Below are 15,834 nucleotides of genomic sequence, written 5' to 3'. Positions count from 1 at the left end.
TTTATGTGTTTTCCTTCCTCTTCTCTCTTTGCTGTGTGTATTTGTCTGTCCTGTGATTAATTTTCTCTTTCGTTCGGATCCATAATTTTCTTTTCATCTTCCTGTCTGTGTCTATTTTATGATTATTTTTCCCTCTTTCGTTTAGTGGATCCCTAACTTTTTTTTTTTATCTTCCTCTCTTTGTCTGTTTTGTGATTATTTTTTTCATCTTTCGTTCAGTGGGTCCATATATATTTTTTTACCTTCCTCTCGCCTCTTTCCTTTGTATGTGTCTATTTTGTAATTATTTTTCCCTCTTTCATTCAGTGGATCCCTAACTTTTTTTTTTTATCTTTCTCTCGCCTATGGTTGTTTTGTGATTACTTTTCTCTTTTTCCTTTACATCTTTTTCTCCCTATGGCTTTTTTTCCTCTGTATTCGTCTTTTTCTTGTTATTTTCGTCTTTCGTTGAGTGAAACCTAACTATTTTTAACCTTTCTCTTGCCGTTTTTCTCAGTGTAGGTATTTGTTTTATGATTCTTTTTTTCCTCAATTTTTTTTCATCTCTGCTGCATTTTTTTCTGTACAATCGTTTTTTTCATATTTTTCTCTCTTTCGTTGAATGGATCAAACTTTTTTTTTATTTCTTTTTCTTTTTTCTCTGTATATTTGTGTATTTTATGATTTTTTTTTCTCCCTTAATCTCTTCCTTTTTTTCTCTATATATATTCATCTTCGTATTATCTTCTCTTTCTCTTTCGTTGAGTGGAATCTTATACATATATTTTTTTAATCTTCCCTTTGCTCCTTTTTTGCTATATATTCGTCTCTGGTGGATGATTATTTCTCTCACTAAGCAGAACATCAGCTTTCTCTCTCTCTCTCTCTCTCTCTCTCTCTCTCTCTCTCTCTCTCTCTCTCTCTCTCTCTCTCTCTCTCTCTCTCTCTCTCTCTCTTAAACTCAAAAACGTTCAATGCGTCAAAGACTTGGGGGTCAAAATCGCGTCAAACCTCAAATTCTCACAGCAATGCATCGATGCAGCAAATAAAGCGAACAGAATGTTGGGCTTCATTAAAAGAAACTTTGTATTCAAGAATAAAGATGTAATACTCCCGCTCTACAACAGTTTAGTCAGACCCCTTCTTATTGCGGTACAGTTTTGGTCCCCCCCCACCAAAAAGGATATTGCTAAATTAGAAGGTGTTCAGCGTCGGGCAACGAAAATAAAATCTACGAAGAAAGGCTTTCTACATAACATGTTTCTCTCTTGAGAAACGTCCTCTGAGGAAAACTGATCGAATGTTTTAAAATACTTAATGGTTTCACGAATGTAGACAGATCAACATTGTTTATGATCGATGACAGCGCACGAGGAACAATGAAAAACTCAGATGAGAATGTAAGTAAATTCAGACAGCACAATTTTTTTTTTTCCACACCAACAGTGCGAGAATGGAATAAGCTTCCACCATCACTGGTCCAGTGTAACACGATTGACTCCTTCAAAATGGATCTCAGCCGTCACTTTCAACTTAATATCAACTAGAGTAGAAGTGCAACGTTTGGAGTCTGTCTGATTTTCTCTCTCTCTCTCTCTCTCTCTCTCTCTCTCTCTCTCTCTCTCTCTCTCTCTCTCTCTCTCTCTCTCTCTCTCTCTCTCTATCTCTCTCTCTCTCTCTCTCTCTCTCTCTCTCTCTCTCTCTCTCTCTCTCTCTCTCTCTCTCTCTCTCTCTTTTTTAATCTTCTTATCTCTTGCTCTTGTCTTTTCTTTTTTGTCTTTTAATCATCGAGAACCTGAAGAAAAACAGGTCTAGATTTTTTTTTTATCAGAAGGCTGCACTTGATTTCTTTTTTTTTCTTTTTTTCCTTCTTGCCTCTCTCGGTAATTATTTAGTATCTCTCATTTTTTTTCTTATATTCTGAACTAAAGGAAAAAAAATAGAAAACCGGACTTGACTCATAAAATTGCACTTCATATTTTTTTTCTGCGATGGAATTTCTTTCTTATGAAAAAAAAAAATCAGACACTTTCAAAGATTAACCTAAAAAAATAAAGAAAAATATAATTAAAAATGCTCTTACACGCTTCTGTTATCGTATATTCCAACAACAACAACAACAGGAATATCAAGAAAACAACAATAATGATAATAATAATCACTAACCTCCCTCGAACAACAACAACAACAGCAATAACAACAATAACAGGAATATCAAGAAAACAACAACAATAATAATAATAATAATCACTAACCTCCCTTCTATGGATACGCGGAGATGGGCGGAACTCGAACGTGGAGCAGTAGGACAGAAAATCGATGGTACGGTCAACATGCCATCGACACCCTTAATATTTCATCGTGTTATTCATCCATTACCTGATTAACTCCTTGAAACACTCTCTCTCTCTCTCTCTCTCTCTCTCTCTCTCTCTCTCTCTCTCTCTCTCTCTCTCTCTCTCTCTCTCTCTCTCTCTCTCTCTCTCTCTCTCTCTCTCTCTCTCTCTCTCTCTCTCTCTATAAAAAAAAATACTTATTAAAATAGGTCTCTCTCTCTCTCTCTCTCTCTCTCTCTCTCTCTCTCTCTCTCAAAAAAAATAATGCTTACGTAAAATACTTGTCATTGTGTATCCGGAAAAAAAGAGAAGATAACGAAAAAGAGAGAAGAGAAAAAAGAAATAGCGAAAAAGTAAAAAAGAAAAAATTGAAACAGAAGAATTATAAAAATAATAAAAAAGAAAAACGGGAAATGGAAACAAAGAAAACGAGAATGAGAATAAAACAAACAAACAAAGGAAGAACGAAATTGAAGACATAAAGGAAAACAAAGCAAAAAGGAAAAGAAGGGAAAGAAAACGAGAGGGGGAAGGAAAACAAAAGAAGACAAAAGAGGAACCAAGGATAGGAAAAAAAATACAACTGAAAACAAAAAATACGAAGAAAACGAAACGGTGAAAAAACGAGATAAAAAAACGAGAAAAAAACAAGAAATACAAAGGAAGAAAATGAAACCGTGAAAAAACGAGATAAGAAACGAGAAAAAAACAAGAAATACAAAGGAAGAAAATGAAACCGTGAAAAAACGAGATAAGAAACGAGAAAAAAACAAGATAAACAAAGGAAGAAAATGAAACTGAAAAAACGAGATAAAAAAACGAAAAAAAAAACAGAAATACAAAGGAAGAAAACGAAACAGTGAAAAAACGAGATAAAAAAACGAAAAAAAAATAAGAAATACAAAGGAAGAAAACGAAACGGTGAAAAAACGAGATAAAAAACGAGAAAAAAACAAGAAATACAAAGGAAGGAAATGAAACAGTGAAAAAACGAGATAAAAAAACGAGAAAAAAACAAGAAATACAAAGGAAGAAAATGAAACAGTGAAAAAACGAGATAAAAAAAAAAACGAGATAAAAAAATACGAAGGAAGAAAACGAAACTGTGAAAAAAACGAGATAAAAAACGAGAACGAGAAAAAAACGAGATAAAAAACGAGAACGAGAAAAAAACGAGAATGAAAACGAGAAAACGAGAGCTAAACGAGAACGAAAACGAGAAAAAACGAGAACGAGAAAAAAACGAGAACGAAATCGAGAAAACGAGAACGAAACCGAGAAAAAAACGAGAACGAGAAAAAAAAACGAGAACGAAATAAATAAAACGAGAACGAAAAAGAGTAAACGAGAACGAAAACGAGAGAAAAAAAAGAGAACGAGAAAAAAACGAAAACGAAGAGATAAGAAAATGAGATAAAAAAACAAGATGAAAAAAAAGAGAATAAAAAAAAACAAGAAATACGAAGGAAGAAAACGAAACAATGAAAAAACGAGAAAAAAACATGAGAAAATAAGAAGATAAAGGACAACATGGAAGGTCGAAACAACAACAACAACAACAACAACAAAAATAAATGAATAAATAAATAAATAGAATGTCAAAAGGAAAGAACTAAAATAAAGGAAAAGGAATACAACAACAACAAAAAATAGAAGGCATGAGAGAAATCAAGATCAAATGAAAGAAAAAAAAAACAGCAAGAGAGGAAAAAATTAAACAAGCGACAAAAAAACTAAAAAATGTACAAGAAAATTAAAGAAACAAACAAACCAAAAAAAAAAACACGACAGGAATTACCATAGTCAGAGAGAGAGAGAGAGAGAGAGAGAGAGAGAGAGAGAGAGAGAGAGAGAGAGAGAGAGGATTGTGTAATTAAGGTGTTGCAAGACCACCACTTCGAGTTTGAAAATTTAATATGATGGAGAACTGAAAGAAAAAAAGTTAGACGTGGCCTTAATGAGTCCTGTTACTAGAGAGAGAGAGAGAGAGAGAGAGAGAGAGAGGAACCAAGACCGAGACCGAGACCGTAAGGGAGAGAATAATCTATATCGACCGTATGACCACAAAATTTTAATGAAGGAAGATTAGAAAATTATAATACAAACAAATGAAAACAAAACGGAGGGAGGAAGGGAAGGAGGCGGAGAGGGGGACTTTTGACGCAGCGGAAGAGATGGGGCAGGGGGAGAAAGGGGGGTAGGAGGCAGAGGGGGGCTTTTCACGTCACAGAACGGAAGGGGAAGATGGGAGGGGAGAGAGGAGGGAGGGGGCTTTTGGCGTAACAGAAAGGAAGGGGGAAGATGGGAGGGGGAGAGAGGAGGGGAGAGGGGGGGCTTTTGGCGTAACAGAAAGGAAGGGGGAAGATGGGAGGGGGAGAGAGGAGGGGGAGGAGGAGGGGAGAGGGGGGCTTTTGGCGTAACAGAAAGGAAGGGGGAAGATGGGAGGGGGAGAGAGGAGGGGGAGGAGGAGGGGAGAGGGCCTCTTGACGTAACGTAAGAGAGAGGGGGAAGATGGGAGGGGGAGAGAGGAGGGGGAGGAGGAGGGGAGAGGGCCTCTTGACGTAACGTAAGAGAGAGGGGGAGGTGGAGAGGGGAAGAAGGAAGGGGGGGCAGCAGGGTAAGGGACCAGCCGGAAGGATCCCACGCGCTCACTCCAATAGGTTACACAGCGGCGGAGAAATGTCCACCCCTGCTTCCTCCTCTCCCCGCCCCCCCTGCTGGTCCCTCCTGCTGGGGTTGGCTGCTTGGGTCACTGCTGCCGGGTTCCTCCTGCCCCTGCTGCCTCCTGCCGTGTTTGGCCAGTCAAAAAAAGACCGGGGACAACGACCAGGTCAGGAAGGCAGGACTGGTTTCGTAGGACTTTTTTTTTTTTCTTATTGATGTAATGGAGGGCAGTGGTTGTGTCCGTGCTGAAAGGCGCGCGCGGTCACACACACACACACACACACACACATACACGCCGCCACCCAGACTGCACTCATCCCCCCCCCTTCTCCCCTCTTCTAATATCCTACCACAACTCATTTTGTTTTTACTTGCATTTTTCTAGCCATTTGATTATTATTATTATTATTATTATTATTATTATTATTATTATTATTATTATTATTATTATTATTATTATTATTATTATTACTACTATTATCATTGTTATTGTCGTTGTTGTAGTTGTCCCATAATGGACAAAAGTAAAGAGTAGCCAAAAGAGAGGTCAATTTCGGGTGGAGAGGTGTCTTGATACACTCTTCTTGAAAAAGGTCAAGTCATAGACAGGAGGAAGTACAGACGAAGGAAGGCTGTTCCAGAGTTTCACAGTGAAGAATGGAGATGTGGTTTGGACAGTATAGGGATGAGCATGAGTAGAAAGTCATGTGCAGCGGGGCCGCAGGAGGGGGGGGAAGCATGCAGTTAGCAAGTCCAGAAGAGCAGTCAGCATGGAAATATCGATAGAAGATATAAAGAGAGGCAACATGGCGGCGGAATTTAAGAGGCAGAAGACTATCAGTAAGAGGAAGAGAGCTGATGAGACGAAGAGCCTTATACTCCACACTGTCCAGAAGAGCTGTGTGAGTGGAGCCTCCCCACACGTGAGATGCATACTCCGTACGAGGGCGGACAAGGCCCTTTCAAGAGGAGGGTATCAGGACACCTCTCCTTCCGAATCTGACCTTGCTTTTGGCCACCTCTTCTGATTCTTTTTTTAGGAGCAGCGATTAGCGGGCTTTTTTTTATTATTGTTTTTCTGTGTGCCCTTGAGCTGCCTCCTTTGTTGTAAAAATAAATAAATAAATAAATAAATGGAAAGCATCTGTGTGGGGGAGAAGAACTGGCTTAGACGATACAGAACACCCAACCTAGAGGAAGCTGATTTAGTGGGAGAAGAGATGTGAAGTTTCCAGTTAAGATTTTGAGTTAAGGATAGACCGAGGATATCTAGTGTTGAAGAAGGTGACAGTTGAGTGTTGTCGAAGAATAGGGGATAGTTGTTTGGAAGATTGTGTCGAGTTGATAAGTGGAGAAATTGGGTTTTTGAGGCATTGAAGGACACAAGGTTCCTTTTACCCCAATCGGAAATGATAGCAAGGTCTGAAGTTAAGATTTCTGCAGCCTCCAGTCTTGTAATTCCTGTTGAGAAGGTCTTCTGTTGAAAAAAGTTGAATAATGCAAAGTGGAGTCGTCAGCGTATGAGTTGATAGGACAGCTTGTCATGGAAAGCTCATTGATGAATAACATGAAGAGAGTGGGTGATAAGACAGAGCCCTGTGGAACACCACTGTTGATAGGTTTAGGGGAAAAACAGTGACCGTAAACCACAGCGGAGATAGAACGGTCGGAAAGGAAGCTGGAGATAAAAGAACAGAGAGAAGGATAGAAACCGTAAGAAGGCAGTTTAGAAAGCAAAGACTGGTTCCAGACTCTATCGAAAGCTTTCGATATATCTAGCGCAACTGTGAAAGTTTCACCGAAACGGCTAAGAAAGGATGACGAAGAATCAGTTAAGAGAGTAAGAAGATCGCCAGTAGAACGCCCCTTGCGGAACCCATACTGGCGATCAGATAGAAGGTCAGGAGTGGAAAGGTGCTTTTGAATCTTCCGGTTAAGGATTGATTCAAAAGTTTTAGATAGACAGGAAAGTAAAGCTATAGGGCGGTAGTTTGAGGGGTTGGAGTGGTCACCCTTCTTAGGTACAGGCTGTATGAAGGCATACTTCCAGCAGAAAGGAAAGGCAGAGACGAAAGAGTCTGACCAGGCAGGGTGTCAGCACGGAAGCACAGTCTTTAAGGACAATAGGAGGCACTCCATCTGGTCCATAAGCCTTCTGAGAGTTGAGGCCAGAGAGGGCATAGAAAACATCGTTCTTAAGAATCTTAATAACAGGCATAAAGAAGTCAGAGGGGGGATGAGTAGGAGGAATATGCCCAGAATCGTCCAGAGTGGAGTTTTTACGAAAGTTTGAGAGAAGAGTTCAGCCTTAGAGATAGATGAGACGGCGGTGCTGCCGTCAGGGTTAAGGAGAGGAGGGAAAGATGAAAAAGTGAAATTGGAGATGCTTTTGGCTAGGTGCCAGAAGTCCCGAGAAGAATTAGAAAAAGCAAGGTTTTGACATTTTCTATTGATGAAAGAGGTTTTAGTAAGTTGAAGAATAGATTTGGCAGGATTCCGGGCAGAAATATAAAAAATCATGCTTAGCAGGAGTGCGAAGGCTCTGGAACCTTTTGTGAGCTGCCTCTCTATCTTTGATAACACGAGAACAAGCGTGATTAAACCAAAGCTTTTTAGCATGAAGAGTAGAGAAAGTACGTGGAATGTGTGCCCCCATTCCAGAGAAAATCACCTCTGTGATGCGTTGGGCACACACAGAGGGGTCTCTCAGAAACCGTCACCGTCACTCTCTCCTGGAAGCAGTAATCATTCCACGGGAAATGGGAAAAAGTACATCCTCAGCTCGTCCCACCGGGCTGAAGCAAAATGCCAGAAGCATCGCCTCTTCGGTGGGTCCAGAGGGTGTACAGGACCGATAGGACAGGATACAGAAATTAGGTTGTGATCGGAGGAACCCAACGGAGAGAACAGTTTGACAGAGTAAGCAGAAAGGTTAGAGGTAAGGAAGAGGTCTAGTATGTTGGGCCTGTCTCCAAGACGGTCGGGAATACGTATAGGGTGCTGAACCAACTGCTCTAGATGGTTGAGGAGAGCAAAGTTGTAGGCTTGTTCACCAGGCTGGTCAGTGAAAGAGGATGAAAGCCAAAGCTGATGGTGAACATTGAAATCTCCTAGGATGGAGATTTCAGCGAAGGGAGAGTGGGTCAAGATGTGCTCCACTTTAGAGTTCAAGTAGTCAAAGAATTTTACATAGTTAGTAGAGTTAGGTGAGAGATAAACAGCACAAATGTATTTAGTAATAGAATGACAATGAAGTCTTAGCCAGATGTCGTTGCGCACGTAGGCGCAACATCCAGCTTTGGATTGAAATTTAGGGTAGAGATAGTAGGAGGGAGCAGAGTAGAGATTGCTGTCAGTAGCCTCAGAAACCTGTGTTTCGGTGAGGAAGAGAAGGTGAGGTTTAGAGGTGGAGAGATGGTGTTCCACAGAATGAAAATTAGAACGAAGACCGCGAATGTTGCAGAAATTGATAAGAAAGAGGTTTGAGGAGTTATCAAGACTCCTCTCAAGTCGGCAGCCAGAAGGGGAGTTCTCACTGGGGTAATTTGTGGTTCCCCCCCCAGGCGGGGACTCCGAGGCATTGCGTGTTTCTGCCATTTTGAATTTTAAATTTTGGGAAAAGGTGTGTATGTTGTGTGAATGTAGTGTGGTGTGGAAAGAGAGAGGATCTGTCTGTTATTGTTATCATTACAATTATCATTACTTTTCAGTGGCCATTAAAGTGGATCAGGAGGCGGCGAGGGGTGGAGGCTCAGAGGACATGGTGAAGGTGTTGACGTTCCAGGCTGACGGGGAGGCCACCATACACACCTGGGCGCACCTGGAGGAGCCCTTGCCGCCCCTGCAGGAGCTCTCGATATGCTTCTGGTTCAAGGTGTTCTTCTGGCGCACACTGCCCCCTGTTGTGAGTCTGGCTGTGGACCCGATCAACGACAACGCACTTCTGATCGGTGGGTGCAGTATTATTATGATTATTATTTTTATTATTAGTAGTAGTAGTAGTCGAAAGAGTAGTAGTAATTGCTATAGTTGAGGTTGTTGCAGTGGCAGCAAGCAATGACAAGGTTTAATGCGCTGTCTGCATCGCTAACAACCATGCACGCCAAACTTTGCATAACAATGCACGTGGTCCCGCCACACAGGTTTAACCTCGACCTCCCTGGACCTTGTTATGACGGGCATGGAGGACGGCGTCTTCGAGACCCGCCTCAGCCCGATGACGTACCGGCACGTCTGTGTGACGGTGGCGGGGAAGGCGGGGCTGTACCTGGGCGGGAGGCTGAGGCAGGAGTACGAGCCGTGTGAGTGGGCGGCCAACAGGACGGTGGAGGGCGTGCTGGTGCTGGGGCAGGACCAGGACAAGCCGGGAGGAGGCTACGACGAGGACTCCTCCTTTTCGGGCACCATCATTGACTTCCACATCTTTGCCAGAGTCGTGAGCCCCGCGGAAGTTCTAGCCATGGCTCAGTGTGGCGCGCCGCCCAGTGACGCCCTCGTGACGCAGGGCAGCGGCTGGCTCCTCAACAACGTGTCGGAATCTGTCATCAAGAGGCAAGAACTGTGCAGCGAAGGGACTGTGTTCTTGATGTTCCAGAGGCATGTGATGCCGAGGCAGGTCGCGGAGCTGTGCAATAGACTGCAAGGCTACGCGCCGGCTGCCGACGACGCGGCGGCGGTGGTCAAAAGTTTGAGGAGGTACTTTGAGGACCAGAGTGACTTCATCAAGGTGTACATCCCGGTCAATGCCACACCAGCCAATACTTCTGAAGAGTCGTTTATGTCTTTGAGGATTATGTGGGACAATGGCGAATATTTTGATGCCACACTCATTCCTACAAAAGGGGAAATTCTACACTATAACATGGTGTGCTCCATTGAGGAGGGAAGCACCCTCAAGCTCCTTGGCCTGACTGAGAAGATGAAGGACGTGGTTGACAGCGACTACTTCCTCTACTTTGCTGAGGGGAAACACTTCCTGCGGGGCGTCCAGAAGTCCTTCATCAAGCAGCACAACGACACAAAGTCATGGTGCCTGATCCGGAGGCAGGACCCGAGCAGCCCCGTGTTGTGTACCCACACGTCATCAGACTTTCCACCTGTGGGTCGTTTGTACTGGACTGGCTCAGACAACGCGACCCTCAGACTAACCCTGTCAGGCTGCAGGAAGGGTGAGTTCACGTGCGACTCGGGCCGCTGCGTTAGTCTGAGCGGCCGTTGCGACTCCCGCAACAACTGCGACGACAGGTCAGACGAAGATAACTGCGAGGTGATACGTGTGAACACCGAGCAGAGGGTGAGCGTGACCGCCGTGCCCTTCAGCCCCGTAGAGCTGCTGGCCGAGATGGACCTGTCCCACCTGCCGGAGATCAACCTTGTCGATAATAACTTTGTCGCCTCCCTGTGGATGCGCCTCTCTTGGACCGACAAAAGACTCGAGTTCTTCAACCTGCCGCTCAACGCATCCAAGGCTGCGAGGGTGTCCACCAATAAGATGTGGAAACCGGAGTTAGTGCTGTACCCCGTGAAGACCGACCCCCATGCCCGGCTGATGACCGCTGAGGTGTGGCGGACCTGCGACGGCGAGGCCAGTGTGTACGACGTGTGGGAAGGTGCGTAACTCCTCTCACTCTCCCTGCTCTCTCTTTCCCTCTGTCCCTCCCTCGAGCTCTCCCTTTCCTTCCCTTCTGTAGTGTCTAGGGAGTAGTAATGTTGACTGGTGGAGTCGTGATTGCCTTTGTAACGTCTTTCTTTCCTGTGTTTGTAGGTTTTCTTGGAATGTTTTCTTAAGGGCTTGGACATTGCTTGTTTTGGTTTGTTATTTTTTTCTTTCACGTCACAGGACTTGCAGCAGTGTCTTCCTGGCTTTAGTTTTTACCGTTTTTACCGTCACGCTTTTCATATGAAGCTCGTCCTTTCCTTCGCAGAAAACAAGTTCTCGGGGGACTGTGCGGTGCTGACTCTGGAGATGCTCTACCAAGAGACGTGGAATTGCAACTTCCTGCTCTCTAAGTTTCCCTTCGAGGAGGTGACGTGCCACATGATCCTGGACCTGCTGGCCGACCAAAAGTGGGACGCGGGTCTTATCAACGTGACCGTAAGGGACTTCACACACCTGCCCTACTTGGTGAGGACGCCATAACGTATTCTTTTACAGTAAAGGAGTCAGCTCAAGGGCAAAACAAAGACAACTTAAACAAAACAGTCCGCTGACGCTACTCCTGGAAATGGTTGATAGAGTGATCTGGTATTGGAAACGTTGTATTAGTCTTCATTAACAACAATTCGTTTGATATGTCTTTTTTGACCCGTTTTTCAAGGCGTGGTTAGTTTTTGATGATTTTTTTTGTTCGACTGAGTTTGTAAAATGTCGACTCAACTGTGAAAGTCTAACGCTTCTAACTATCTCGGTCCCAAAAATGGAATTAGAGAACCAAACTCGCCACGTAACTGTCAATGAATACTTATGCGACGTTTAAAAAATCCGGCGTCGTCTGGAAACCTAGCGGGCGTATTTGTATGAGATTTTCGTTTTGTTTTTTGTATTATTTTTTCCCTGTAAGTTACTTCCATTATTGGCAGAAAAAAAGATGAAGTTAGTTAAGGCAAAAAAATTACACTCTCAAGAAAACCCACAGGCGCTACATGCAGTACATGAAAAAAAAGAAGAGGTGGGGGGGAGTAGGCAACCTCTGGCCCCAGGAATTCGCCGTTGTTTTGAGGGTGTCGTTGTTTTGAATTCCGAATAAACGAGGTTCTACTGCCCTCCTCCTCCTCCCACTACTACTACTACTACTACTACTACTGAATATGGATCTAACTAACTGCTTGGCTTTCTTGACACACTTCCAGGTTAGGGAGGGAGAACACAAGAGCAATGGCAGCATCCTGACTCTGGAGCTGGTGTTTACGCGTCAGTTCGGCGGGTTTGTCGTGACCACCTTCATCCCCATCATCTTACTCATCCTCATCGCCTTCCTCACCTTCTTCTTCGAGACGGACGACTTCACGAACAGGGTAATGGTGACGCTGAGTGTGTTCATCGTGCTCGCCTCGCTCTTCTCGCAGGTCTCGGGTAGTCTCCCCAACACCTCGTATATCAAGTGCATCGACGTCTTCTTCTTGTGCTCCATGTTCCTCATCAGTCTGGTCTTCGCTTGCCATGTCGTTCTTTCCCTCCTTCAACGGCACGCTCAAGAAGTCACGAAGATTTCTGTCAAAAAGTCAGGTTCGCTTCCTCCTCGTCGATCCCTCCTCGTATCGCCTCACCACGCCGTCCAGGAAGGAAAGAATGACCCAAAGGGTAAATCGTATGGGGCAAAACGTTACTTTCGCTGCCCCGCGCCTGTCCCCAGTAACAAGATAGCACTTCTGGTTTGTTGTTGTGCCCTTCTTGGCTGCCTCCCCGTCCTGGCCCTAAATTGCTTCTGCTAGTTACATGAGAGATGGTGATGATGTTGATGATGATGATGATGATGATGATGATGATGATGACGATGATGATGATGATTGGAAGGAAGAATAGGAAGAGAAGGACAACAACACTAACATCAATAACAATAACATTAGTAACAATCGTTTGAAGAACAGCGCCAGAAAGAGAAAGAAGAAAATGAAGATGATAAAGAAAAAAAAGGAAAGGAGAAAAAGAAGGAGAAGAAAGATGAGGTACAGAAGAATAACAGCAACAATAGCACTAGCATTAATAACAATAGCATAAAGAACAACACTTAAAGAGGCAAAAGAGGAATAAGCATAACGAAAAGAAGAAAGAAGAAGAAGAAGAAGAAGGAAAAAAAGATGTGAAAAATGAAGAAAGAGGAGTATAAGAAAAAGACGGAAGCAAAGAGAAAAAAAAAGAAAATTGTGAAGTAGAGAAAAAATAAATGAAAAGAAGGAGAAAAATAACAACACGAACCAAAAGCAGAAAAGAAACGAATGATGAAAATTAACACAACGACAATTATTGACAACAACAAAAATAATAAAAAAAGGAAGAAAATAACAAATCGGATAAATATCTTACCTGAAATTAGTCTCCTTGTTTACCGTATTCTTTGTTTCTTCGTTAGTGGATTAAAAGGAGGAGGAGGAGAAGGAAAAGTCTGATCGAATTTAATCCATTAGAAGAGAAGTTAATGGGCAAGTCTCTCTCTCTCTCTCTCTCTCTCTCTCTCTCTCTCTCTCTCTCTCTCTCTAAAAGGAAAATAACTACTGCAATATCTGCATTTTCTTTTTCCTCTTCTTTTCCTTTTTCTTTTTCTTATTTTCTTTTTGTATTTTTTAAAGTTTTGTTTCCGGAGTTCAAAGAGTCGACGAGATATTAGAAAAGTTTGTTTATTTTGTTGCTTCGGTTGCTGGCTCTCATTCATCACCATCATCGTCATCATCATCATCATCATCATCATTGTAGCTTATCAGTGGCGGGCACCGCTAACCCAAAAGTTAGCTTCGCTAACTGGTAATCCACTAACTAAGAAGTTAGCTTCGTCTACGCTAAACCGATAAACTGATAAAGAAATAAGTGGAAGCTAACGCTAACCGCTAACTTTTTTATATATGGACTTAGCTTCAGTTTAATACTATGGCTCTAAAGATTTAAAAAGGTATAGCATGCATGGTCTCCTTGGGGTGGCACATGACGCACCGGAAGTGCAAGACATTGGCGTTCGTCATATCTCTTGATTTAAGGACGAAGAACTTCCCCAGGTGGAGCCACGGGTTCTGGAACTTGTGGGACTCCTAGCCGTCAGCTTGTGTCCGCCTCACCCACAGCTGCTGCCGACTCTTAACAGGGTTAACATCCTCAGGCGGAACGAAAACGTCCTCACTCGGGTCACTTTCCATGACGTCGATAACGATAAACGAGGCGACAATAATGAACGCGACTACACGGTGACAACGTCGCAGCTGAACTGAACAAGGACACAAGGAGCCAAACAAGTAACAACAAGAAAAGTCACCAGTTTATCCTAAATCCGTATATTTTACACAAGATTTCCCGCAAATTTACGCTTTTCTTTTTTTTTACTTTTTTTCCATAACTGACACGCTTTTATTTTTATCGTTTTAAGTTTATTTCTTGTCAGGTGGAAAATATCGAATTTTTGTTAATAAATCCCGAGTTCAAAGAGTTGGCAATAGAAGATGCATTACCCTAGAATACCAAAAAAAAAATCCCTAATAATTGTCCAATTAGCCTACTTCAATACGCAATTTACCCAAAAGTGGAAGTCCTGGAATTATGGCGCCATGTGGCTCATTGGTGCTGTGTCTGCCCACAACGGACTATAACAAACCTGTATGAATTTTTTAGGGGACTTAAAGTTAGCGGAGGAGGAACTACATTTAGCGATAGCTGATTGGTCCGCTAACTGTTTCCAAAGTTTGCGAAAACGTTAATCAGCTAACGAAAAAGTTAGTTTCGCTAATTAGCGATTAGCGGATTAGCGAAACCGTGCCCACCACTGCTTATCATCGTCATCATCATATTCTCCTTACTCTGCTACTATTACTACTTCTGTAGTGCCCGGAAACAAGTACTGTATTACTCCTCCCTTCCCCCCTCCCCCCTCCCCCCCTTCCCTTCAAACAATCGTCTATACATGTGTCCGTAACGCCGTCTCAGTTGGCTGCGTCTTTAGTAAAGTAAATTACTTCTTATATACTAAATTTTGCTCACCAGAATAATTATCTAGTGATGTGAGACCCTTCCCCCTCTTCCAGGTCTTATTACCTACTTAATTGTTCTAAAGAAGTTAAGATTCAACACTTCTTATCCCACTAATTCACGCATTCTAACACGTTCAGTTCAACTGTTTTATCGCCGTTTCCTTCCCGCTCAGCTGGCTGGCGGCTGCCCGGTCCCCGAAGCTGCGACAAATTTTGCTGGGCTCTTGTATGGCAAGTACGTACACAATTTGTTGTCCTTCCTTACCCTCAAAACAACGTTAATTCTTGTCCCCCTCTTCTTGTTAATATTCTAATGTATATCCACTTACATCCATTGTATTATTAATTAATTTGAGTTGCTGGGCCCTTGGAAGGTCCGTTTGTGGCTGTTTCCTGGAGTAAGGCCGTCTCGTCCTACACACACACACACACACACACACACACACACACACACACATTCTCCGAGCTAATCTTCAGTATGTAATTGTTTTTCTCATCAACTTGTGAGCGGACCCTAAGCCCTCTTAGGTTATTGAGTGTAAGTTTGTAAGTTCAATACAATAAATTTCATTGTAATTATATTGTCTTTTTTTAATTACCATTTAGTAATTTTAAAGTTACGGTGGATTGCCCGGACAGCACAAAGGGAAAACAGCCTCACGTCCTCCTTCTTTATAATTATGATTCCGCGCTACCCCTTGAATTTTCTCTAGTATCTCACCCGACGTGACTTGAGTGTACTTAACTCAAAAAGTTTATATTCTTCCTTTCTCCCCATCGAGCTGTTGATCGATCAACAGATCTTTGGGGTGGTGGCACATACCAAGTACCTCAGTCACACGGAAGTTTGCCATATTCAACTTAATTTCAGTTTGTCATTGCATTTGACTTAAATATCGTCATAAAATGAGTATGAAACCCCGTACGCCCCCCCCCCCCTCCCTCGGTAGGCGGTGGCCGAACTGGTTGCGTACCGGGCCCACATTCACCGCGTGATGGACGACGCGGGTTCGAGTCCCCACGCTACCAATCGGATTTTTCAGTCACCGGCGAGTGGCTTAAAACTACCCACATGCTGTCCTGAAGACCACCCATCAACCCGGACTCTAGAGGAAGCCGTCCAAGCGAATCAAGAACGAGTTCCGGGGGGCAGCATGAGCCAATGCAAGATGGCGCCACTATAAAC

At 43.1% G+C, this 15,834-nt stretch overlaps 1 protein-coding gene across 1 annotated transcript in view; it reads left to right on the top strand.

Annotated features, from left to right (window-relative positions):
- Window positions 1–15,598, top strand: part of LOC127008642 (uncharacterized) — an 18,043-nt gene extending 2,445 nt beyond the window's left edge. Inside the window, exons 2-5 of the mRNA XM_050880923.1 lie at window positions 8,690–8,929; window positions 9,122–10,588; window positions 10,904–11,103; window positions 11,829–15,598. Of these exons, the coding sequence (XP_050736880.1) occupies window positions 8,740–8,929; window positions 9,122–10,588; window positions 10,904–11,103; window positions 11,829–12,410 (2,439 nt within the window). The 5' untranslated portion in view covers window positions 8,690–8,739 and the 3' untranslated portion in view covers window positions 12,411–15,598. The remainder of the gene's footprint in view (window positions 1–8,689; window positions 8,930–9,121; window positions 10,589–10,903; window positions 11,104–11,828) is intronic.
- Window positions 15,599–15,834: the final 236 nt, after the last annotated feature.

Source organism: Eriocheir sinensis, chromosome 38 (genome assembly GCF_024679095.1).
Source record: "Eriocheir sinensis breed Jianghai 21 chromosome 38, ASM2467909v1, whole genome shotgun sequence".
Classification (NCBI taxonomy): Eukaryota; Metazoa; Arthropoda; class Malacostraca; order Decapoda; family Varunidae; genus Eriocheir; species Eriocheir sinensis.
This window is presented reverse-complemented; position numbering and strand designations above follow the sequence as displayed.